Source organism: Chelonia mydas, chromosome 2, assembly GCF_015237465.2.
Source record: "Chelonia mydas isolate rCheMyd1 chromosome 2, rCheMyd1.pri.v2, whole genome shotgun sequence".
Lineage (NCBI taxonomy): Eukaryota > Metazoa > Chordata > Testudines > Cheloniidae > Chelonia > Chelonia mydas.
This window is the reverse complement of record NC_057850.1, coordinates 29,281,764-29,308,955: the sequence shown is the minus strand read 5'-3', so window position 1 is coordinate 29,308,955 and position 27,192 is coordinate 29,281,764. Positions and strand designations below refer to the sequence as shown.

General features: G+C 37.8%; 1 protein-coding gene across 2 annotated transcripts in view; it reads right to left on the bottom strand.

Annotated features, from left to right (window-relative positions):
* CSMD3 (CUB and Sushi multiple domains 3) overlaps positions 1–27,192 on the bottom strand; it is a 1,174,472-nt gene that overhangs the window by 357,523 nt on the left and 789,757 nt on the right. For both annotated transcript variants that reach the window (XM_037892097.2, XM_043539165.1), the window contains 4 exons: positions 21,693–21,849; positions 15,622–15,813; positions 11,486–11,612; positions 10,145–10,347 (listed from right to left, as the gene is read on the bottom strand). In XM_037892097.2, coding sequence (XP_037748025.1) covers positions 10,145–10,347; positions 11,486–11,612; positions 15,622–15,813; positions 21,693–21,849 — 679 coding nt within the window. The remainder of the gene's footprint in view (positions 1–10,144; positions 10,348–11,485; positions 11,613–15,621; positions 15,814–21,692; positions 21,850–27,192) is intronic.

Genomic DNA, 27,192 nt, shown 5'->3' with positions numbered 1-27,192 from the left:
ATTCAGCAACTAGAAGAGGAAGTGGCACCCAGAATAGTTTAACCCATATATCTCTGAATCTATTTTTACTGGCTATTGCATAATGAAAAATAAAATACATGCTATAATCTAAATCTTCAAAATATTTTAGTTGCCAACATTTCAAAGCCACTGACTCATACCAATTTATTCGTATGGCAACATTTTGACCGTGCACCATTTAGATCAGATGTCAGCTTTAAATAATTTAATGAAACAGAAATGATTAACAAACAAGAAAGGATTAATAAGAAAGATACAGAGAACTCTGTTAGAAATACAGCATAAGAGTATTTTCATTCACTACAGTTCTGCATTTGGGTCAGAGAACAGATTTTTTTTTTTCACTTTCAGTTTTGTTTTGTTTTATAGAAAACTATAAGGTTCTGGGGTGATTTCCATTAGTAGGTGAAGAAAGCCCCATTGATTCATCACTTCATTATTAACAGCCAGATTTGTTATCTCAGATGTGTGGTACATGTTTCCACATAGCTTGAAAAGAAAGAATGTTAGCAGATTTATCAGGATTAAAGAAGATGCGTTTTACAAATGTGAAATTAAAATTTGGACTTTAAACATTATTTTGAGGGACAATACATTACTAATTAGAATCAAATCCTTCCCTGATTTATGATGACATTTTCATGACTAAGTTAAAATTTACTCTCAGTTGTACATTTGTAAATCTAGAGTAACTCCACTAAGATCAAGAGATTTACTTGGGCTTTACAGTGGTATAAATGGGAGCAGTTTGTCCCAACGGGGTTGCATATGGTTTAAGTCAGGAAAGAGTTTGTGGCTCAGGGTTCATTTTAATTAAAATTAAAATAACTACGCCAAAATTGACAGCTTCTGCAGAGAGGACCAAGGAAACCATTTTATTTTTCTGTCAATTGTTAGTTGTTCTCAGATAGGAATACTATAGCCTAAAGTACCTTTGGCTACAAGGCACCAACAGGGTGTTTTATGTGTAAACATTAATTCACAATATCTACCTGTACAGAGAAAACACATCCCATATACTACTGATTTAAGAGTGAGAAAGAGCTAACAATTACTGCTGCCACTAGTGCCAATCACTAACCTGTGACAGGAATTGAAAGCTTTTCATGGGCACCAATGTAACTAGCTGTAGCCTTAGAAATGATGGCTAGCTTGAAAGAGAGAGATGGGCAGCGAGTGATGGAAGAAATAAATCCACAGAACAGCTTCATATGTTTAAGTCTTTCAATGGTCCTGGACCTCTTAACAAAACAAAAAACATAGTCCTAAAACTCAGGAGTCTGTACATTAATGAATATTTCTGACAGGAAATTTCTCTCAAGTTTCTGAAAGCTGCACATCAAATTATTAATTAATTAAATTAAATTAAATTGCCTAATTAAATTAATGGCCTAATTTAAAGCCTATTGAAATCATCAGATCAGGCCCTGAAAAAATAGAGGTGAGAAAAATTGTCTCTTACAGCATAAACAACAGGAAAAAAGTCTTATCGTTTCTGTTTAAGAGGGGTAAAAGAGTAACTATACATTAAGGAGTGACACCTGTACCAACAACGCCGTAAAATCGTAAACAAAAAATCCAGTAGTACAGAAAAAAGCTGAATCTCAGAAATCCATTCTGAAATCCACTGAAGATTAAGGACAGCAGCACGAGAAGTCTCGGCCATTGGAGAAATAGAGCACAAAATTGCAGAAGTTTCATCTCAGGAAACCTTCCCAAATGGAACTGTGTGGGAACAGGGGGTTGTTCAAGCAAAGTGGAGAAGCAGAAAATCTGGGAGACAGATGCGGTCATAAATCAGTGACCAGACAGGGATACAGTGCTAAGCCTGGGAATCTATTAAAGGTTGTCTACTATTTACAACATCATTTGAAAACCATGTATTGGTAGGAGATTACAATAGCTTATATTTTAGCTCTTCAATCTCTCTCTTAAAAGTCAGATATGGGTTGTAATAAAATATATTTAAGATATTTTCATATAGGAATACAATATGTATTTTAACTTGGTTTTTATTGCAGGGGTTAAAATACAACTCGTATTGTCAGGTATGGCAAGGTACCTTCTTGGTCTCATCATCCTCAGCTATTTTTCTTTTTTTTGCCTTGGTGAAACAGGCTTGGGGTAAAACAGTCCCTCTAGGCTGCATGGGGTAGTCCATCCTTCTCTCAGCCAGTGTTTTGGGCCTGTTTTTCTCCTTTATGGGAGGGAATGCAGCCTCCCCTCCTGGAGAAGCTTGCTCCCTTGCTGCTACTGCCAGCTTGAGTCCTTCCCTCTCTCCTTCTCCGCCTCCGCCTCCGCCTCCTCTTCTCCCAACAGGGGAGGGTTTAAAAAAGCCTCAGGGAGCCCTTAGTTGGAATCAGCTGATCCTAATTGACCTCAGGTAACCCCTTCTCAACTGAACCTGATTGACCTGTAATCACCCCTCCTCAGTTGATAGGGAGGAGGGTCTTTTAACCTTCTGGACTGTTTTCTACCCCTCCCCCTTGCAGCTGTTTGTCCTGAGTTTATCACATAGGTTAACAATTACATGGATATGGGTACAATGTCTTGTTTCAATATATTTTAAACATTAATTATAAACAACTCAAACAATATTACACAAACAAAAAAGTACAACATAGTAACCGTAACTGTGCCATTTTAGACTCACAATCAGCTGAAGTTAGTCGATTCATCTTTAGTTGTTTGGTTATTTAATTTGGGTATTTGAGGTCTGGGGAGGAGAGGGGAAAGGAATATCTTTATACCACAATTAACTGCTATCATATTAATCATAATTAGAGTGTCTGATCCAAAGTCCACTGAAGTCTATAGAAAGACTCTAGTAAAATTTAGTGGGCTTTGAATCAAGCCGCCAGCCCAGTAATGAAACAATATATTATAGACAGATTGAAATTATGTTCTGGAAGTCAGGAAAGCAAACTTTTTTAAAAGAAATCTTAGAAAGGCCATCTTCCAACTCCTTGAATGATGCCTTCACTTTGAAAACCATATCTCTCTCTACCATAAATTACTTTTTAGTTGCAATGAAGGCAATGTCAACTGAAGAAAAGCTTTTTGATTAATTTTAATTCATCTGTCTGGACCTGGATTATATAGTGCATGTCTGAGTCAAAACAGATATTTGTTCCTTTCTCTTTTTATTTCATTTGTTTGCAGGGCCCGATTTGTGCTTCATGCAGACTCTTATGGCCTGAAAGGAGTATTCCTGATTTTTATTTGGGATATTCAAGATCTGAATGAGTCCCAGAGTAACCTGTCTCAGCCAGATGTGGAAAATGTGATATGGACAATCCCTTCATGTTTATGTGCTACATTTGGATACATCATTGTAAAACCATTCTCAGTAAATAAGGTCATCCTCAGATTCATGGCTTGGGACCTTTGGCATCAGGTTTTTAATTACATCATGGATTCTGACCCTCTGTCTTAGATAGGATGTCCCAAAATCCTAATGTTGCAGTAGCACTGTTTACTTTTCAAACACTCTCATTTTCCTGAAGTGCCTGCACACACAGAGTTTTCAGTCCATGCTGCTTTTCTTACACTTTTTTCCACTATTTGTTATTTATGTTTCAGTGGACACTCCTTGCAGTTTCATCCCCTCAGTTTTATTTCACTTGGTCTCAAAGGAGTCCATGGAAATTTGAAAGTTATTTAGTTTAAAATGAAGAGATTCCAGAAGTTCTGTTATTGAAGGTGCCCATAAGGTTTTAGAAAATGAAGAGGTCACCCTGGGCCTAAAGCAGGATGCCATACCTACAACTTGCACTCCCCAGGTATGAGGTGCAAAGTCTTGTGCACATAAGGCATTGGAAAATTCAGAGGCCACCCTAGGCTTAAAAGAAGACTTCAGACCCATGGCAAAGTCATGTCCATCACCCTTTAAATTAAGACATTTAGGCATTTTTGTTCTTTGACTACATTAGATTTGTAAAATGTGAAGAGATTGTGAGTTTCAAAGGCTCAAACTCATTTTGCGCCCTCTAGTTCAGGAGTCCAGATACTGACTGGAAAAAAAGATGATTTAATAAGGATACCAATGTCAACCTGAGAAGCAATTTAGCACTGCGGGGATGTGGTTGCTTAACTGTATATCATACATGAAGCAGTAACACAGAACACTCTCTAAAGGAACATGTAGAACAAAAACCCCACTCCAAAATTTTGTTGAAAATGTGCGTGGAATCTAGAAATCAGGACAGTAGGCATTTATAATTCTCAAGCTTCCTCACAGGAAATGATACTATGCCAGCACATCTCATCTCCCTTGTCTTCTTTTCCACCCCCACAGCAATTGCCTCTGGTCTGGCCTGTGCTTCTATTGTCCTCAGACACCATGGCAAATGGAACAATACAAAAACAGGATGACCTCCCATTCTTTCTCCCTTCCCAGCAATGCAACATAATACTAACCTAGAACTGCTACAGTAACAGTGATTGTGTGTAAATGTCTGCGACATGCTTTAGAAGTATTCCACAACATAATTAATGGTTGTATTTTTGTTAATTACTTAAGGTAAAATGTGTGTGTGTGTGTGTGTGTGTGTGTTAGAGTCATCATTTGAATGTCATGATATGGTCTTTTAGGATAACTTTACCAATATTAAGTTTATCCTTGATTTGAATTGGAACAGTAACTGATACAATATTTGCCCAGGCCCCTGCAGTGACAACTGAATATGTCAAAGCCACATTTACTTGGGTTTTATGAGAGTAATTAAAATTGTTTGTAGGAGAATTATTTGTGGAAACTTAAGAGATATTATATAAAATAAACAGAATGGGAACAGAGGAAGTAAAGTTTTCTCTAAGAAAAGGAAAGAAAATGCATATCTGAGTAAATCTTTCAGTCTTCAAGAGTCTTGAAATCTCTGTTCACACTTTCCTTAGATAATTATTATTAGTTTGAGGTTAAATAAGCATAACAAAGCATGCATATTATGTTTGATGGTTTCTGCAGTACATCCATCTGCTTGAAACAAGGCATGTCTAGCCTCAAACTACGAAAAGTAGATACAAGTTACTGAGTCAGGATTTCCGGTCTTACAGTAATGACAGTCTGGACTTGATTTATCTTATTATAAAAATAGCCTGGCCCTCAAAAGATTAAACTCACAGAGGCATAGATGTTTTTCCCATTAAAGACAAAGGTAAAATCCTCAGTTTTCAATGGGAGCAGGATGGGACACAGAAAGGGTACCATTTACAGACTCTTGGTCTGATCCTGCTCCCACTGAAGACAATGGGCCATTTACACACATTACACCCAAACAAATAACCTATGTTAAAAGTGCACTGTTACGATTGTGAAGTCAAGTACCCGAAAGTTAGAAAATGCCAGAATTAAGGTAGCCTGTGCAAATTTATCCTGGCCTCCTTGTGCATATGCATTATGATTCAGTCTTTAATTACATCATCATCATGCTCTTTTTTTCCTCACGTACCCATGCGTCTTTCAGTGAACAGACTAAATGGTGCTCATTTAATGAGCAGCTATTCAATATTTTGTTTTCTCCTTATTGTTCAAAGTGTAGCCCCAAGCTTTCTTTACTGGAGGATCTTCAAACTCTGCACTGAAGATAGAATTATTAATTTTGTCATGGGCTTTTCTATGGCCCTCATCAATACAGTACTCAAATGCTTCACAGACATTAATTAATTTAGCTTCTTCAAAATGTGAAGTTAGGGGTGGTATTATTTCCATTTCACAGATGGGCAGATGAGACACAGAGAGATTAAGTTCAAAAGCACCCATTACTTTTGGGCCCGACTCTGAGACACTTAGAATTGTATTGCTTCAGAGTACTTAGCACTATATAGCACTTTATATATGCAAGCTCAGCTCCCATTGACTTCAGCTGCAGATGTGCATGCTCATCAATTCTGCAAATCAAGCCCAGGGTTTCAAGCTGAGCACCCAGAAAATAAGGAACACGCAATCAATGACCACCTCCAAAAATCTGGTTTAAGTGACAGTCTTAGCATCACACAGAAATTCTGTGATAGAGACAGGGATAGAATCCAATTCTCCAGGGCAGCATTCAGCTCCCTAACCATGAGGACCTTTCTTCTCTTCCTGAAATCACCTGCTTCATTTACTACACATCTTCCACCTTCTACAACAAATGAGATAGGGGTCCTACAGACAACAGGCTCCTACATTACATAATCTTCATTCATCCCCCAGAATGGGTTTATCATGTGAAGTGAATAAGGTAAGGATCCCATGGGAGAAAAAGATTATGTGATTGCGTAATTAAAGACAAATGTAATGTTTATGTACAAAGGGGCTGAATTAAGGTTTCTCACAGTCTGCCATCCTCAGTCCCTTCCCTTGTTCTCTACCCTGCCCAGTCAGTCCCAATTCTCCATCCCCATGCCACCTCCATGTCAAATCTATCTCTCCTCCCTCTCACCCCTGCTCCCTCCACTAGTGCCTAGTCTCCGTCTCCCCTGGCCCCAGCCCCTCATCTGATTTTAGTGCCCCACAGACAACTGGGTCCCAGTCCCCCAATGCCAATTCCTTCACTGGATTCCCCCAGCCCCAGTCCCCTTGACTAACCAGTCCTTGTCTCCCTCACTACTCCCAGACTTCCCCCTCAAATCCTAGTCCCAATTTCTTTTCCCTCCAGTCCATTTCACCAGATTCTTTGTCCTAATCTATTCCTTTTCCCCTGCCCCGGTCCAGCTTTTGGCTTCTCTGCACTGGACTCAGCTTGCTTCCTCGTCCATACTACCTGGGTGCCAGTAGGAAGCCATTGAGAACACTGGAGAGACAGACTCCCTGCTTTCAGTTCCAGTGCCCAGCCCCACCATGGCCCAGAGGAACTTGGAGCAGCCATTGCAGGAAAAGTTTGGCTTCATCCGTATAGCCCTTGGCTGGAGCATGCTCATCTGCTTTGCAGGAACGGCCCATGCACAGTCTAGTCAGTGCTAGTAGCTGTTAGAGGTTTGAGTGTGCACATAAACTTTCGTGAGCTACAGCTCACTTCATCGGATGAATCGCATGCATCCGATGAAGTGAGCTGTAGCTCATGAAACCTTATGCTCAAATAAATTGGTTAGTCTCTAAGGTGCCACAAGTACTCCTTTTCTTTTTGCGAATACAGACTAACATGGCTGCTACTCTGAAACCTGAGCGTGCACAGTGAGCACAGAATCTTGGAGGACTTTAGCTGCTAATATCTAAGAAGTCTCTATTGAACTTTTCAAAGGTTTATAACTTGGATAAATTTCTGTGGATTTTCACAAGGATAGAAAAAGGCATATTCCTGACACAAGGGCAACTCCCTGCCAAATTTCAAGTCCCTGCTCCAAAGCTTGGGAACACCAGAACATAGCAAAGAAAAATCTAAAGAGTTCATTTTTAACATGGACAAAATACTTTATTTTCCCCTATCCTAGTTCTTGGAAATGGCTGAACAGTTTTGGCTGAGATAGATAGATAGATAGATAGATAGATAGATAGATAGATAGATAGATGATACAAAATTCAGCCTAATGCAGACACTTCCATGTAAAATTTCAGCCAAAACTGTTCAAGTTTGGCAAAATTATAAACAACTAAAAACAAGGTATTAGAGTGGGAAGTGCGAGATAATCTTAATATCAGATAGTGCTACCAGCTCTGCATATAGTATAGTAGATAAAAGAATGATAATTATTGTTTAATTTCTCTGTATACTATATGTATAATGCAGTATACCTCCTTCTCTCCTTTACTTTGAAGACCATTGTGGCATTACACCCTGTTTATTATTAACTATTTTCTAAATCTCTCTGTTCATATCTATTGCACAATCTATAAATGGAATCAAATTCTATTCTAGTTCAGTGTAGGCTATAATTTTGCTCTGGCTATCTCATCAGTTGCATCCATTGGAGTCATTGAGTTATGCACGTGCAGTTGATTGACCAACCTCTTTTACAGCTACATCACAGAATACAGAGCTGTACACAACTGACAGTGAAAGTGTGAGCATCCTGTTCTAATAATAAACATTTAATTTAACTAAAAAAACACTCAGTATCATGTGAATAATTAAACATACAATTTACATTGCCACTGATTAAAATGACTAGCAAGCTAAAATATGTTAATAATCCTATTGGATACTCAAAATCTGCATTTCAAGAAATAGCAAAAGTAGAGTAAAAGCTCATATTTTTTCTTTGTTAATTATACCCTAAGAGAAACTATGCTGTCATCATCTGTTTTATTCAAGAAGCATTAGACAATGAAAGAAAGTACATTAGAACCTGAAATTATCTCCCTTTCTCACTCACTCTTTTTTATTTATTTTAACTAAAAGCAGGAATTTAATTTTCATTTTGAATTGAGAATACCGAGTATCTACCCCAATTGTACAATATATAGTCTGAGAGAAAACACTGGATTTTCTTAAAATTTGCAATTCGTTGATGAGTCTGTGAATTAAAATTAATTAAAGTTGGACAATTTAAGGAATATATGATGTGAGCCTCACCTATTTTTGGTGTCCCTCTCACTAAGAGGATTGTGTGCAGAGAGGAACAGTGGTATGCAAGATCCTTGGGCTGGAGGAGAAGTTGAGTGTTGAAGTCATAACATTTCATGGACGCCTCACAGCACTAAGAGCCTCAGCATTTATGGTGGGAGTACAGAGAAGTGAATCTGGGTGAATCTCTGTTCATATGAACTCCTCTAGTTCATCAGTGTGAAGCTCCACTCTGATAGAGTATCTGACAGAGTCAGAGGGGAGATCCTCTCTGCAATTCTTTGCCGCTACCTGTTTCCCAGCTCGAGCACATTTACCCCACCTCACTCCACACACAGGCCCAATTCCCCCATTCTCTGTGCTCAGCCTCATGCTCCCTCTCTCTTTAGCCATATGCTCCTCCATTGACTAGCTAAATGACCAAGCACACCATTTTCTCCCCATGCTCCTGCACAACATATTACCCCAAACACCAACTAAGAAAGTGTGATTAAGGATTGAGAAGGAAGGCTGCCTATGGGTGTGTATGGGAGCGTGGTGGAGCAGGGCTGTGTGAGTTAAACAGTGGAGGCAATATGTTGTGGGCTGTGGGAGAACCAGGTTCATTTGTGTGGGGGAGAAGGATAATCAGGATATTGTGTGGGGAGCCACATGGCTGTAGAAAGAGCATGAGACTGAGCAGTGACAGGAACTTCCCACCACAGAAGCCTCTTCCACCCAACCTCTGTCAGTCACACACATCATATTCACCTCGCCCACCAGCTACTCAGCTACTCCAAGATATTAGTGTGTATGTACATGAATATACATATCGATGAATATTCTTACAACAAAGTGAGTGGGATTATTATCAAATATACAGAGCCTAAGTTAAGCATAGTTAAGGAGTGCCAACGCTGCTGAAGCAAATGATACTACTGGATCCAGTCCTCCAATAATTATCAGACTTAGTATTCTTAGACTTTCTTTGAAGTCTGGTAGTCTTGTCTTAGTAAGTAGATTAGGTCTCATAACTAATAGTTTGTCACAGTAAAGATTTGGAAAACAATTGCTTGGAAACACTAGGAAAAAACCCAAACCAAAGTTACATTATTTCTTTGGTTTAACCATTAAAAAAAGTAGTAACATTGGACTAACAGTTTAAAACCACAATCACATTGCCTGATTGTTAAATCCAGTAGATGAAGCAGTGCAAGAAGGTAAGCAGGAGAGAAACATTGCTCTTTCTTCAGCACCTCAGCCAATCCAAAGGCAGCAGGATCTCTGCACAGATCTTTCTGAAAGCAGTTATGCTAGCTCCCGTTCCTTCTTCCATGGATCAGAGAAGGGTGGAATCACCTCCACCTCCTCTGTTGCAAGCCACTGGCCCTAATCATGAGTATTCTTGCTGTCTCTCAGCTACCTTTGAACCCATGCCAACATAGCAAAAGTCATGGATTTTTTTAAACCATGGAAACAACACTTTCTGTCAAAAACATGACAAAAATACAGCTTTATAATACTTACTACAAACTGGGGGCTTATTCTACTCTATTGAAGCCGATGAAAATTACGTCATTGACTTCAATGAGAGGAAGAACATGACCACAATTGACTCAAGGAGCACTATATACGTTTCTATTTAAAAAATATTAACTTACTTGAAAACTGGATGGCAAACCCAGATTTGCTGATATAAAAGTCTGTGTCAAATTGGATAGTCACTATGTTCAGTGTGCTGTGAATGCCTTCTGGAATAAGAGATCCACTAATTTCCTTGAGTAGCATCTCATTTTCTGGTGGCCCATCCCAAACTCGTAGTATATCATGTGATGCTTCGGTATCAAAAGCAAGAAACTGGAGGCTGTAAAGCACCATGATATTTCTGTCAGTTCTGTTATTTTTTCCAGAAACATCTCTAATTATAAAATTAAAATCAATATAGCAAATAAATCTGATTTTACACAAATATTTCTCCATATTACTTTTGATACTATGAACCATAAAAGTAAAGATGTGAACATACATTAAATCTACAAAGTATTTTGATAATGGTTTGAATTTTTCTTTGTATCTAATTATATTTGAGTTCACTTACAATACAATATGGGTTGGGCTATTCAAATACAGGTTGAACCTCTCTAGTCCGGCACCCTCGGGAACTGACTGGTGCTGAACCAGAGAATTTGCCGAACCACGGGAGGTCAATATTGTAGAGAGCAGGTCTCTTTTTATTTTTATCTCGCCGAGGTGAATAAACGGAACAACATTTGCAATGCTGCCTAGCCAAGGCTTACCATCTCTCTTCGTAACAAATGGTTAGTGTTGTTACACAATTTTACTGTATTGGCACAAGGAAATAAGTAGATAAAGCTTAAAAAACATAAAATGAAATCATGCCAGACCAAAGAGTGCCTGACTAGAGTGTTTCAACCTGTAATCCAAATGAGATGTTTTGGTTTTTTTTAACGGACATTTCAGGTATTCTTTTCTTAGTCATGTTAACATAACATCATGCTATATATGTCAAAATCTGATCAACATAAATTAAAATGTACCCATATAATTCTTTGGGAAATACATATGTTGTTTCAGTCAAGCATCTAATGATAATCTGTGATCAGATGCTTGACTTAAAATTAATTACTGAGCTGCCACCTTCTGCTTTCGACGCTTTTCTTTTTTCACTTTGTCTTATTCTGGCTGTGTCCAGTGGCTTTAGAGCCATATACTCTGTGTATATCTGTGTAGATACATGTGTTTGTGTGTTTTAACAGGTGCTGGTTCTAAAGCTAATCATACTATTTTAACTGATTAAATAATTTTACTACCTAACCCTACAAACCCTCATTCACAAAAGTAATGACACTCAGATTTGAGATGGGCTTAAACCAAAATAATGGATCAGACTTTTGTTAGACATATAGACTTGGATCCACATTTTGGGGAGTGAATCGTTCTCTATCTCAAACATAAGCCCATATTTGCTTCAATTACAGTACCTGACAATATTTCCTGGATCTACTTCAATCATCCACATACAACGCAGATTATTGTCATAGGGAAAAGGATAGCCAGGAGATAAGATCCTTCCTGATGATTCTCCTTTAAAACGGCCTCCACATTCAGCTAATGAAAATACAATTTGAATTACATATCATTTTTATTACACTAAACATGATTCTCCAAAACTCTGTTTATATATTGCTGACCATAAGCATGCTAGGATTCAACACACTTTATGAAATTATAACACAAGACAGAAGGGGGACTTAAGATGCTTTGGAAAGATAAGGTACTGGTGTATACTTACTCACATGTTTATGTATTTTGCTATAATTCCTATGCTTTTCTGATAATTCTGAAGGCAATTATACAGTCATTATGGAACATACTATGCCATTTATTTTTAGTAAGAAAAACTCCCCAATGAAAACAATGCAGAACTTAGCTTAACAACTGAAAGCATGACAGAGCCATAAAGCACTAGGAGTAAAATAAATAACAGACATGTAAGAAACAAAGAAAATGCAAAGTAAGAGAGGCAGAAAGAAACTAAATAAAACCAGAATATGCAGAGAGAAATTAAATGTTTGGCCTTGAAAAGCAAAGTTGTAAAACTTTTTACCAAAGATGCATAATCATAGCAAAGCTGCATTATTTCTTAAAGGATAACAGACGGTAAGTTACTCCCTGTTAGTTGACCTCAGCCAATCATTAATCAAACCTGAATAATTCATAATCCTTCAAGCCCACTTCTGAGAAAACCTAATTTTTACAAAGACCCCTCAGGCCTTTTAAATCTCCTTATTTTGCTTTCCTTCCTTTTAAATCACTCTAATGCTTTCTCTCTTGGCCACACCAATGCCAAAATAATGCTTTGATTAGATCTCTTGGTGTAGTTAAAATGCAGTTCAATTTTGATTTAACATCACCTAAAATATTTAGTTGGGAGATTTATTACCTTATGATCTATGAGCTCTGTAACAAAATTTAATTGAAACAGCACTCTAGATTGATTTCCTGACATAGTAGAAGCAAATTTTCAGAGACAGGTAGTCCCTTCAAGCTTCTCATATATTTTTAGGTATTTTCCCAACCTGATAACCTCTACAAGGTCTTTTGAAAAATATTCCTTTGTGACTGTTCAAGTCAAAGGATGGGATTGATTGTTACTCTCACTGTAGACTGGGGGCATAAAATGAGTGCACTGTGAGAATATTATTATTTGTTGGCAGAAGAAAATTATGTATATATATATATTTGTTCCGAGAAACAATATTAGAAATTTTGTTCCAGATTTGAGGATAAAGACAATGGAATGATTTTCCTCCCCACACCATAAGGAATAGAGTCTAACATAAGCTGTTCCTGGCAGTGGCAAACATATTTGGTTCATTTCTGGTTATTAGGGCTACATGAAATTGGTAAAAATACTTCCATACATTTTCCAACATTTTGTTTGCATTAATGTCATGAAGACTTTTTTTTTTGCATTGAAATGTGAACATTCAAATTATTAATCTGATTCTGACTATAATGTCAATTTTAAAAAACTGCTATCTTTCAGACTTTTTACTATGATACTTTTAATTAATTATTATTAATTATTATTAATTATTATTATTAGAGTTCTAAATTTCAAAACCTGACTTAATATTTATTAGAGATGAGCCATGGTCTCAAACTTCAAGTCAGTATCAAGACTTACTCTAAATTCAAGAATGTTTGGATTCAGGGGTTTGGTATGGCATATTATCAAGAAAAAGCAGGGCACAGCCACAAAGTCCTGATGCAGAGCTCAACTAACTCACACTTTGAAGGTGACTGGATCTGTTGTTTTGATTCAGACCCATCTCTACTTTAGAACATGTTCACTTCATCATTAGTGCTAGACACAACTGAACACAATACTCTCAGTGATCTTCCTTTTCTATGTAGTTTAGCTGCTATATTGCGTGGCTGGGTTTCATCATCTTTTTAAACCAATTTCTTCAGTTTGTACTATTATTAAGACATCATTAAGCTCTGAGAGTACACTTGACAACATACAAAGCCCAGGAGACATGGAGCTATTTGGAAGATATATAGGATATATATAGGATATATAATGTATTATTTAGAGGTATTCTATGGATCTACATTTTGGTCTTCATTTTATTTAACATGAATAAACAAACTATACTGAGGAATGTGGAATCAAATAGCATCATTTTATAGTTGCTGTCAACACCTACTTTTCTTTTCCTCTTCTTACACCTTGTCTATATACAAATCTCACACTGGTTTCACTAACGTTATTTTAAGAATCTATTTAGCCAAACCAGAACAAACTCCTGTATGGACACACTTAATTGGATTTATAACTGGCTTATAGCAATTTAACAAACTCTTGTGCGGATACACTTAATTTGGTTTACAACTGAATTATATCTTCAAAAATAAACTGAATTGTGGATCATCATAGAGGACAAAAGACTTTGTTGATTGCTCTCTCCCACCCCATGAAGACAAGATATGAAAGTGAATTCCTCCCATTAGATGAGCTGACAGCTCAGAGAATGGGGGAAGGAATAAAGATCCCTAACAAGGAGAAACTGCATCTCTACACTGCTGGACTCTTGAGGGCAAGGTTTTATAGGCTTACGCAAGAGATCCCCAGTGTTTAGCCTGGGTTAGCTGTAAGGGATATATCCAGCTTGCTTATTATAGAAGCTTCTATTACCTTTTGAAACTTAAGACTAACTTATTTATGCGTGTATGTTTACCAGCTTTAATTCTGTAAATAACTCTCTTATTTCCTTTTCCTAGTTAATAAATCTTTAGATAGTTTAATATAGGATTGGCTACAAACTTTTTCTTTGGTGTGAGATTTAAGGTGCAATTGACCTGGGGTAAGTGACTGGTCGCTGGGACCAAGAATAACCTGAATATTGTTGCAATTTTTGGTGTAAGGGACCATCTATCAAAAAGGCTACCTTGACTAGGTGACAAGAGAGATCGGAGTACCCAAGCGGACTCTCTGTGACTCCATGGGTTGGCTGTTATAAGTGCCTGAGGAGTTTACACATTTTGTAAATGGCAGGTGAAACCTGGGTATAATTTAGGGTTTATACCCTGCTTCTTAACAATCTGCCCTGAGGTTCATATTCACTCTCTTGAGACATCTTGGCAGCCTATATGACTCCGAGTTGGTAGCACTGCTGGCCCAGGAAGGATTTCTTACCCAACATAATCACTAGTTCTAAGGACCAACAAAATCTTGGGATATTGTTTGTTATGTTGACTAATTATTAATTTGAAATATATGTTTAATTCATTTTAATAGTATGCTTATCCTTGGCTAGACAGGATCTTGGAATGAATGACTGTGCAGAGGCATAAGGCAGAATAAGACACCAATGAGGTTTTCACAGAAATTAAGTCTGAGCATAAAGGGGCATGTGCAAACTTTTTGCCTGTTACTCCCCCCCCCACACACACATACACACACACAACCCCCTCTTGAAAGAATGAGGGCAAAGAGGAACATAGATAGACCGCTTGTCTTCCATTCAGCCAATGACAAATTATTATCCCTTCCTTTCTCTCCCCGATTCCCAAATAAGGAATAGTGCCTCTTCTTCCCTGCGCTATTTGTGAGGCAACACACTATGTGTCACCCTTTACACAGGGCTGGTAGCAAAACCACATTCTAACCCCCCTCCTCTTGTTGTGTACTACAGTATTCCTAATATCTGACATTTGCACTCTATTATGTAAAAATATTTATATGTGAAAAGTGCTTTGTAACTAAGCGTATTAATAGAATATACTGACTGGTTTTACAAATAGTTCAGTAAGTCAAGACTGTAGATACCTTTTCTAACTTATCTTTAAGTGTTAAAAACTACAAGGAACTCATTTCACTACAATTTCCATTATGCATTCCTGTATTAATATTTACTTTCCTGATTGTCTAGCTACATCTTTCAGATGCCAAGAAGTGATATATTTAGCAGGTTGGGACAGGTTTGCCAGATCACACACATACAAAATTAACAAGCTTCTAGAAAGCATAAAAGCATAAGGATCTCTCTCTTTTTTTTTTTTTTTAAACACAGTAGAGTTTTCATTAAAGTTAAAAAGAGGCTACTACCAATACAGGATGGCAGAGGATAGTCCCATGCCCTTCTTTCCCCTGTCATACACTTTAGAAGGCTACTTCCATGGAGTGTGTAACCTGGATTGCATCCATAAATGATAGTACTGCCAGCAAAATGGCCTTGGTCATTGATCTTGTATCCAAATTGTGGCACACCAGGATCCTCACAGTGTGAAAGCTCAAAACCTGTAATGAGAGTAAAGAGCAGAGTAACAGAATTAAAATGATAACACACATTTGTGAAATTAAACACGTTTTGTCTTCCAGTCTGAACACAGCATATTTTTATTTTTCATTCAGCAACACACTTAAGGTTTTTTTTTTTTTTTAAATGGGACTAAGGTTGATTTTCAAAGGGGAGCCTAGGAAAATACTGTGATTCTCTGAGAGACCAATCCAGAATTCCTCATACAGATATTGAGTAAAGTTTTCTGGACTGGGCCTCTGTGCGTGTGTGTGTTTTAAAGAACAGAAATTTTTACCAATCACTCAGTGATGACGTCAGGTAAAATTTTTAAAAAGCACCAAAGTAATTTAGGTGCTTAAGTCCCACTTTCAAATGATACTAGGGCACATAGGAGCCTCAGATTATGTTTACACTGCAATCTGTAGGTGTGGCTGCAGCATACATAGACTACTTAAATCAAAGCTATTTTAAGTAACAATAGCAGGAATAGCATCCCCGATACTATCACGGCAAACCTGGTGGCTGAACTATGTGACTTTGTTCTCACCCACACCTATTTCATATTTGGGGACAATTAATACCTTCAAGTCAGCAGGACTGCTATGGGTACCCGCATGGCCCCACAGTATGCCAACATTTTTATGGCTGACTTAGAACAATGCTTCATCAGCTCTCGTCCCCTAATGCCTCTACTCTACTTGTGCTACATTGGTGACATCCTCATCATCTGGACCTATGGGAAGGAGGCCCTTGAGGAATTCCACCATGATTTCAACAACTTCCATCCCACCTTCAACCTGGACCAGTCTGGACCACCCCACACAAGAGGTCCACTTCCTAGACACTACAGTGCTAATAAGTCATGGTCAGATAAACACCACCCTATACCGGAACCCTACTGACCACTATACTTACCTACATGCCTCCAGCTTTCATCCAGACCACATCACACAATCCATTGTCTACAGCCAAGCTCTAAGATAAAACTGCATTTGCTCCAATCCCTCAGACAGAGACAAACACCTACAGGATTTCTATCAAGCGTTCTTAAGACTACAGTACTCACCTGGTGAAGTGAAGAAAGAGACTGACAGAGCCAGAAGGGTACCCAGAAGTCACCTACTACAAGACAGGCTCAACAAAGAAAGTAATAGAACACTACTAGCCATCACTTACAGCCCCCAACTAAAACCTCTCCAGCGCATCATCAAGGATCTACAACCTATCCTGAAGGACGGCCCATCACTCTCACAGACCTTGGGAGACAGTCCAGTCCTTGCTTACAGACAGCCCCCCAACCTGAAGCAAATACTCACCAGCAACTACACATCACACAACAAAAACACCAATCCAGGAACCAAACCCTGCAACAAACCCTGGTGCCAACTCTGTCCATGTATCCATTCCAGGGACACCATCATAGGACCTAACCACATCAGCCACACCATCAGGGGCTCGTTCACTTGCACATCTATCAATATGATATATGCCATCGTGTGCTAGTAATGCTCCTCTGCCATGTACATTGGCCAAACCGGACAGTCTCTACGCAAAAGAATAAATGGACACAAATCTGACATCAGGAATTATAACATTCAAAAACCAGTAGGAGAACACTTCCATCTCCCTGGTCACTCAATAACAGACCTAAAAGTGGCAATTCTTCAGCAACAAAAACTTCAAAAATAGACTCCAATGTGAAACTGAAGAACAGGAATTAATTTGCAAACTGGCCACCATCAAATTAGGCATGAATACAGACTCGGAGTGGTTGGGTCATTACAAAACCTAATTCCCCCCATATTAATTTCCCCCTACTGTTACTCACATCTTATTGTCAACTGTTTGAAATGGGCAACTCTCATTACCACTGAAAAAGTGGTTTTTCTCCCTTGGTATCCTACTGTTAATTGAACTGTCTTGTTAGACTGACCTCCCACTTGGTAAGGCAACTCCCATCTTTTCATGTGCTATGTATTTATACCTGCTACTGTATTTTCCACTCCATGCATCTGATGAAGTGGGTTCTAGCCCACGAAAGCTTATGCCCAAAAAAATGTGTTAGTCTCTAAAGTGCCACAAGGACTCCTCGTTATAATAGTAGTGAAGTCATGGCAGCACAGGCAGCTACAAGTTGACTATGTATCCAGGGTCCTTGGTGGGCAAGGCTAGACTTTGCAGCTGCAGCCTTGCTGCTATTATTACTGGAGCTAGCTTTGATCTTTAACATGTGCTGCAATCATACCTCCAGCCCGACAGCAGTGTACACATACCCTAAGTCTAACTGGAAGTCTTTCGACTTGTCTACACCAACAATTAGATCATGGCAAGCCAGGGTGTAAATGTGGACCCTGCTACCAGGCAATAAAAGTTCTGTAGTTTGCTTTAACCTACCCCACTTTGAAACAAGAGTAGATTAAAACACACTATAGTGGTCTATTAGTGAGTGGCAGTAGGGTCCACATGGACACGAAAGCTACTGCATGGTAGATTTACATCCCAGCTTCACGTGAACTAAGTGTTCATGTAAACAAGTCCTCAATGAATGACATTAAACAGGCTTTAAATTCTTCATGCCGTTTGATTTTCCTTAAGAAAGGATTATAAACTTCCCTATGTTTAAGGCATAGCCTTCAAAAACTGCATGTTTTTAGTGAATGCACTGTTCACCTCTTCCTACTGCAGCTGCTATGCCTATGGGTCAGTTAGCCAGTGAAATACAAAACCTTTTGATTATTCTTAAATTGAACTTGAATTTATGTAAAAAAACAAAAACAACAACAAAATTGAAGGCTCTATATATTTGGCTGGCAATTGCTTGTACCAAAGTGTAATGCACATATATGTGGTAAATTAAATTACAATAAACTGTAGCACTATTAGTGAAGAAAAAAGTGCATGGACAATAGTCTGAATTGAAAAGCAGAGTATATTGAGTTTAATTTGCTGAAATTATCAATATTCTGAAAAAGTCAGAGTTTTCCTTGTCTTTTTTTTTTATGATGTATTTCAGCTCACAATCCTTTCAGCTGAGAACCATGAAAACTTTTTTTAGTGCTGAGTAATTACATGGCTTTCAATGGCCATATGTATTATAAATACCGTCTACTTCTAAAATGTTACAATAACTTAACACACAACTCTAAAATTAATTGTCCAATTATCATGATGACACTTTGATTAGTCTGACAACGAATTTTAGGAGCTCATTAGCATGGTTGTTTGTTGTTGTTTTCTTTTCAAGCTTTGAGTTAAAACCCTCTCCTTTACCAAAGCCACATTGTTTGAATCTAAACAAGCACTTTCATAATAGTTAAATGCATAAGGGTTTCCATTCTAATCCTGCTTTCAGTAGCTCATGACTCTCAGAACTGGGGGATTGAAAGGTACAGGCTGATCTCAGCCTGAAGATCGATTGTTTGGGAAAGTTTGCTCCAAAACAATTCTGTTACTTTTGAGAATAAGGGGAGTAGGATAGTGAGACTTTTAAAGAAACAAAAAAAAACCCAACAACAAAAACACTTGTCTATTACAAAATACCAGCGGGGTGTAGAAAATTGAAATATGGCCAACAAAAATCTCTTGTTTAGAAGAAGTGCATGTGAGTGTTCCAGTGAAAAGTGCTTTTGATTTGAACAAATTAGGAGCATCTGGGAATCTCATTCTATTGGAATACAAGCAAATTTTAATAACAGCACTTAGCTCATAATGTACATAGGTAATAAGGGCATATGGTGCATATGACCCGGACATTCCTACATATGGCTGAAGAGGAAGCAAAGAAAAGGCTCTTCACTTCCACCATTGCATCCTCAGTCTCACATTGTGGAACTGTGCTGAGTGGTTGACAATTTGCTCAACATTCGCACTCTCCACACAGTTACTGAGCTATGTTTTATTAATTGTGAAAAATTTTCATTTACTTTACAACAAAACTATTCAGATTTGGACTGAGCTATCTATTGACATGGAAGCAGAAACATATCTTGGTAGGTTAAATGATGTGTCTTTTCTACTTGAGTTTCAGCCAGAATGGCTCACTGAAAATACGGAGACAGGGACCTTCATGCCATAACCTGTGAGTTGGATCATTGTTCTGTCTGAATGCTGAAGGCCAGGAGGGAAGTACTGAGTCCCACTGCTGGCCAAGATTTTCATTTGTTACCCTGTGGGTCTGGGGAATAGGCATGTGAGGTCCATGTTTAAGAATCTAACTCTTGATGTTGGCAATGTAGCTAACTATTTACTTGTGTCCCATCACCCATTTTCAGGGAAAGTCTCTGAGAAGACTGTGATTAGAACTGGTGGATAATGATTATTTCGGTTCACTGGCAGTTCTGAAAAAAAAAAATAAAAAAATAAAAAATTAAAATGTTTTGCTGTGGATCAAATCAAAAACAAATTTTCAACTAATCAAAAAGTCAAAAAACATTCTTCAGGCATTTTCACAAAAGCAAAGGAGGACTAGATTAATAAAATATTTGGGGGAGGGAGGAGGATGACCACCTCTCTTTTAAGTTTTAGTCCAATGGTTAGGGTGCATGCTTGGAATGTGGGAGATCAAGGTTGAATTCCTCTCTTTGGCTGATGAGGAAATAGAACTTGAATTTAGGTATCCCACATTACAGGAAAGTGTTCTAGCCCCTCGGGTAAATTTTTCTCAATCTCGCCTGTTAAAGCTGTTTCCTTTTCTATAAATAATTAAATAATCCTTGGAGCAGGAACTTGAAGTAGGGTCTATCACATTGTAAATGAGTATCCTAATCCATCAGGATCTGAAGTCATTCTCACTCTCTTTCCCTGGCCCAATGATTATTCATTATCATTCATAGTGGCAATTCATAGCCATTTATGTTATGGTTTGTTTATTTATTTTCAGGGGACTGTGCCGCAAGGAAAATTAGCAAATCAAAACCAACATAATTTGCTTATGCCACAAACTCTGTAAAATATGTTTTAGTTTCACTATGGAAATTCCAGAAAGTCAATTACATGTATAACAATACTGAAATTCCATACCTGATCAGACCAGTTGGTTGTCTAATCCATCATCCTGTCTCTGAAAGTGACTGGCACAAAATGTTTCAAGGGCACCGCTCCTTCCCTCATCAATAGACAATTATACAATAACTTATCCATGGGGATGTTTTCTGGTAATTCTAGGTAGTTAGTGATTGGTTATGTTCTGCAGCTTTCATTAGGTTTTTGTATTTATTTTAAGACTAGCTACTATAATTTCAGATTTTTTTATTCATGTAAATATTTAATCCTTCTCTGAATCCTATTAAGCTCTTTACCTCTATAATATCTTGTGACGGTGAGTTGCACTTTATAATTTCCAGACTAGAATATTTATTAAAAGCAGCAATCCAAAACAAGAAATTACTGGTTTAATGGAAAAGAAACAACACAAGATTGGCCTCAGTTTAGGAAAGTGCCTCTGTTCATGAAGGGTGGATAAGAACATACTTAAATTCCACTGAAATCAATGGATCTGAGTGTATATTTAAAATTAAGCAGGTGCTTAAGTGTTTTCCTGAAGTGAAGACATTATGAGCAGCAGAGAATAATCCACTTTTCTTGACCCTTTCAGTCAGCAAGTAAACTTAAGATAGTCCTCTGGCAAAAGAAGGCAATTCAGCCATCAACTACAAATAACAAAAATAATCAATCCTCTGAGTAATACAGAAGCTAGAGTTCCAATATAATAAATGTTTGATTTGGGCAGAAAGTTGAAAATGGATTATTTTGAGAGAGTGGTGAATTGGTGGCAATAATCTACCAGTTGTTATCATCATTAGAATTTCTGAGTAGAAACAATGACTATTTCAAGCCATGAACAACATAAATCCATTATTCTATGTTTCTACCTACTTACTGGTGTAAACAAGCTGAAAACCTTCATCGGTTCCCTCCGTATCTGAGTTAAATTCCAACCACAGATGATTTGAGGTACTACTTAGTGTCAGTCCTCTCAATGAGGCTCCAGTAAATGCACCCAGCAGGTGAGCTGTGTTGTCTTTTCCATCATATATCTGTAAAACAAATGGGACTTGTACAATTTTAAAAAATCATATTTCAGTTACAACATAATTTCACACATGTCTATTAAGTGGAAGGATGCTTATTGTAGCGGGATCTATTGTAAGTCAATGTAGAGAGCGCTTTATGCATATACTGTTTGTTTTTCCTGAATTATATGATATGAGTGTGGTGATTTTTCAAATGCACAATTTAAAATATGTTAGTTCCTTTTTGCATGACAATTGAAGTGGAAAGGGTTGCCATTTCAGCTAAATGTTTATAAACATCTGTGTTTACGTTGCCATTCCCAATATTATAATGTTTGCCACAACATATCAAGGAATTCTTATTTTGTGTACGCACTTCTGCCTCAGTCCTGGAAGTGGTGTAATGTAAAAATGTAATGTCTCCCCAGCTTGAATGTTAAACAAACCTCTGCAAAATATTACTAAGTAAAGAAAGGTACATGTATATCAATACAATAAAAGGAATGAGAATAAAACAAACAGAATAACTGCCTCTTTAAGATGGAAGGACAATGTAATTTATATGTAAATTGGAAATCAACATTTGTATTTATTTTTCTTCAAGAGCTGCTTTTCCCCTATTTAACAATGGACATTGCTATACAAAAAAATAAATAAAATCCCAAACATTTCAAATAATCTATTCTAATAACATTTAGCAGATGTCATTGCAAGTTTTGTTCTTTTTAAACATTAGAGGTTGTTACATTCCATTCAGACGTGAGAAAGTTAAACTGTAATTTGATTAACTATAGTTGCTATACTTAACACCTAAAATCTTTGACAAATAAGTTTTAATAATGATTACATTTGTACATAACTAAATTCTGACCTTTGTCTTATTCCTGATTTCCTGCACAGTGAAACTCAAAACTTTGCCTGTCAAATAAATAGACAGTCATGTTCAATGCTAAATAAAGTCTATTTTTATCAATGGAAAATTTATTTCATGTTTGCATTTGTAAATATGAATGTATAGCAAAACCAACCCAAACCAAAAACACCATTCTCACTCAGAGTATTAAACGGGAATTTAAAATGTGAAACAGAACTATTATTAGCTCCTTTTTACATCTGTGTGGAGGATTTACATACATAACTCCCATTTAGCATTAGTCAGAGACTTTTGCAAGAGCCTCTAGTAAAACTGGAATCTGTCCACTATCTTTCAGATGATCGTCTGAGTGAATGAGGTATAGCACTTTCAGAATGAGATTACAGAATAACACCAGTGTCTTGGCCAACATTCCTTGTCTCAGTCAAAACAAGGAAACAACAACAAAACAAACAAACTCACAGACTTTAATGCTAATGGCTCTGTGTGAATTACTGTACAACTATATCATATCTGTTACACAGCCTCTGAACTTCTAGTAGCTAATTCACTGTTTTATCTAGCATTTTGTAATATTCTAAAGTATTAAAGGCATTCTATAAAAAGAGTCTTCTATTTAGGTGAAGCCATGTATGTGATGGATGAACTAATACAATGGAACGTGTTTGATTTAAGTGTTGGGCGAATTTACGTGAATGTTCATAATATTGGGGCTTTAGTACAAATAGCAACTCAGTTTCCCAAGTCCACCAAGATTTGTTCCTGTAGAACTTCAAAATTCCACTAGAATGGAGCTTAAGAAAAAGTCGTTATTGTGGAGTGTCAACCAGTGCAACCCACAGGGACATTAAAAAAACCCTATGGTTAACTAGAAGTTTCTGTTAATTGTAAATAAATGCTGCACTGCATGTTAGAAGACTATTTAGGAAAACAATCTCTTGGAGATACTATTCTGTTATTAAATACTAATGACTTGCATCAGTAATTTCAGATCTCTGGAGATCTCCGGAGATCAGATGTCAAAACACTCTTTTTGAAATACAGTAAGTGTAGGTGAGACTACTTATGCCAAAGTACTTGATGCACCATTTTGTAACAACGTTCAAAATCAGGTTCATATATAGCTCCTTATGGAGATGTTACTTCCTTCAAAGGCCTTCTAGAAAATGGCTACAATATATTGAGATTGCAAGACAGCTATCTACCAGATATCCAACTTTATAATTGTCAATATGTTTTCTGTATACACTGCATATGTTTCTCCCGATGAAGCTTCTGTTCTATCTGCTCCTCAATGTAGAAATCTAAATAATATTTCCAGCAGTGCAGTATTTATATTCAAGAGCCACAAAAACAAGAACTCCAGGTATGACACTCTCTATTCTAAATTCCTCAAATGGCTCATCATCCACTAGCATCTCATATTTAATCTTACTATGACCCACCTTCAAAGCTCTGCATAACTCTGCCTCTCCCTGCCTATCATACCTTGTTTAACTGTTCATTGCCCTGGCCACACTCTCCACTCAGCAGCATTCCCAGCCTTTGCCACCAGTATATCAGCTTATTGTGGATCACTTTCATGACCTCTTCCACTTTCCTGTCATAGTATAACCTGTGACAGGGTCAGGCCAGATGGCTACAGGAGAGTGATATTAGCCCCAGGTTAAGTAGGTCCCTTTTCCCCAGGTAAGGTAACAGGGAAGGTTCCAAAACAATCAGGAACTTTCTGGAAACAATTAAGGCAGACAGGCTGATTAGAAAACCTGCAGCCAATCAAGAAGCTGCTAGAATCAATTAAGGCAGGCTAATCAGGGCACCTGGGTTTAAAAAGGAGCTCACTTCAGTTTGTGGTGCGTGCGAGGAGCTGGGAGTAAGAGGCGCAAGAAGCTGGGAGTGAGAGGATATGCTGCTGGAAGACTGAGAAGTACAAGAATTATCAGACATCAGGAGGAAGGTCCTGTGGTGAGAATAAAGAAGGTGTTGGGAGGAGGCCCTGGGGAAGTAGCCCAGGGAGTTGTAGCTGTCACACAGCTGTTACAGGAGCCACTGTAGACAGCTGCAATCCACAGGGCCCTGGGCTGGAACCTGGAGTAGAGGATGGGCCCGGGTTCCCCCCATCCCTCCATCCCCCCAACTCCCTACTTGAAACCGGAGGAGTTGAACTGGACTGTGGGTTCCACCAGAGGGGAAGGTCTCTGGCCTGTTCCCCGATCCACTAGGTGGATCAGCAGAGACTGCAGGGATTGTTCTTCTTCCTTTCCCCATGCTGGCCAGTGATGAGGCTAACTGAGCGAACAGCAGATTGGAGCCACGAAAGTGGCCAAACTGAGGGCTGCCGTGAACCTCTGAGGCGAGAAAATCCGCCAATAAACGCAGGACCCACCAAAGCAGAGAAGGAACTTTGTCACAAACCTCACTGTATAACCTCACTGTGCTCATCTGAAAAGCCTTTAACCCATCCACAATTATGTCTTTATTAAAGATCCACTTCATAAAGTTGAAAAGATCACTATTAGATGTTCTCTTTCCCAATTCCTCTATTTGTCTGTCTGTCCTTAGGTTGTGAATTTTTCAGAGCACAGACTGGTCCTTTTGCATCACACAGTAAGCCATAAACAAACAAACAGCAGTGCACCATTCTCAGTTTCACACCTGGCATCATGTCTGACGGGCAACAATGGGCCACAAAATAGATTACAATTTCTAGTTGTCACACCTTATGGAACCTGGAGAAGCTGAGCTTGCTAGTACACAGCAAATATAATAATGTGTAATCTGGTACGTGGACAAACAGTTCCTTCATCTTTGTTAATTTAAACTAACAACATACAGAAAAAGACTTGGAAAAAAATCAAACAAACAAAAAACAAAAGAGGTTCAAAAGAACACTGTGTTATGATTCCAAGCAGTACTGTATGTAATCAACATTGTCCATTTATGCTCTATAAAATAAAGATTTTTTTTCACATTGGGCATGAAATAATATTATCTACTTTTCAAAGGGAAGGGCAATAAGTAAAGAAATTGTGTAGAAGACATCTGACCAGAATAAAAAGATGGGGGAGAGGGAAGAGCTGAGTCCAGAAAGGTGTTGAAGAAAGTCTCACAGACACACACACACACACAAAATAAAATCCTAAAATTCCTGTATTAGACATGACAAGGAGAACTACCAACAAAGAAGTCATCTCTTAATATTAGAATCTAAGTTTAAGAAGAACTAGGATTATTTGATAGTTGAAAATAGCAAATAAAATGGTGACATAATTCAAATACTGACATTGATTACATATAATGAAAACATACCTTTGGCCTTGAGTACAAAGGGCTTATAATATACTGCATAAATAGCAAAGATGGTAAATTATTTACATAGAGTACACAATAAAAGAACAAAGAGTTGGATATACTGAACAACAAATAAATTATGTACAAATAGTCTTAGCTCTTAATGCGTTATGGAAAGCTTTCCTGAAACTACAATTCCCCAATTAATCTCTCTCTGTTCCAATACAAAAACAGTAAATAAACACTAGATTTTAGATTGTAAGTTTTTCAGGGCAGGAACCATCTCTTTCTATATGTTTTCACAGTCTCTAGCACTTAATAAGCATTTTCCTCAATTATTATAATTAATAATAATCAGTTACCATCCTCATCCAAATATATAGAAAATCAAGTCTCTGATTATTAGTATGCCAGCCATAGTCAAAGAGGTTTGAATTATTACATGAGAATTTGCTCTTGAATAGAGCTCCATGGATTCTGCAAAAAATACTGATAAAGACTCATTTGAATAAAATCCAGAAAATTTCTGTGATGGCATTCACAACCCCTTTTATCCATTTCATGTGAATAATATTTTGTCTATCATCCCATCTCCCAGAACATCTCAGAAAGTGGAAATCTTGCAAATATTTCATCCAAAGATGTTAGTGTGAAAGTTCTCACTATCACATTAAAAACTCTGCTTGTCCTCCTCATCCAATGATCAGAAACAATATTGTGTGAATTAGCTGACCAGCCACTAATGAAGAATAATAAATACCCAAAGATGTACTCTGTGTTTGGTAGAGCAACTGACCTATAGGCCAAAATATGCTTGCATTAAGTGTTCAAACATTTTCAAATGATGAACCCACAAAGCAGACAAGCTGTTCACATTGAAGACATGATGGTGATCTTGAAGGAGAGGGAAGAATGTGTCTGGTGATAAAACTGTCTTGCTGAACCTCCTGGGATATCACTAATCTGTTGTGCGGCAACACAGGAGCCCAGATAAAGTGCTGGCTACAGTGAGAGATGAGGACCTCAACAACACACTACTGGCGGAGAATAAGCACTCAGAAAAACTGCCCTAAGACCTATACTGCATTACAAAATGTAAAATTTCTGAGTGGGAGGGAAAGTCATCTCCCAGGGAAAAGATGCTTTGCCAAAGGCTCTCTCACAGAGAACAGAAGCAGCAGCAGCTGTGTGTGTGTGTGTGT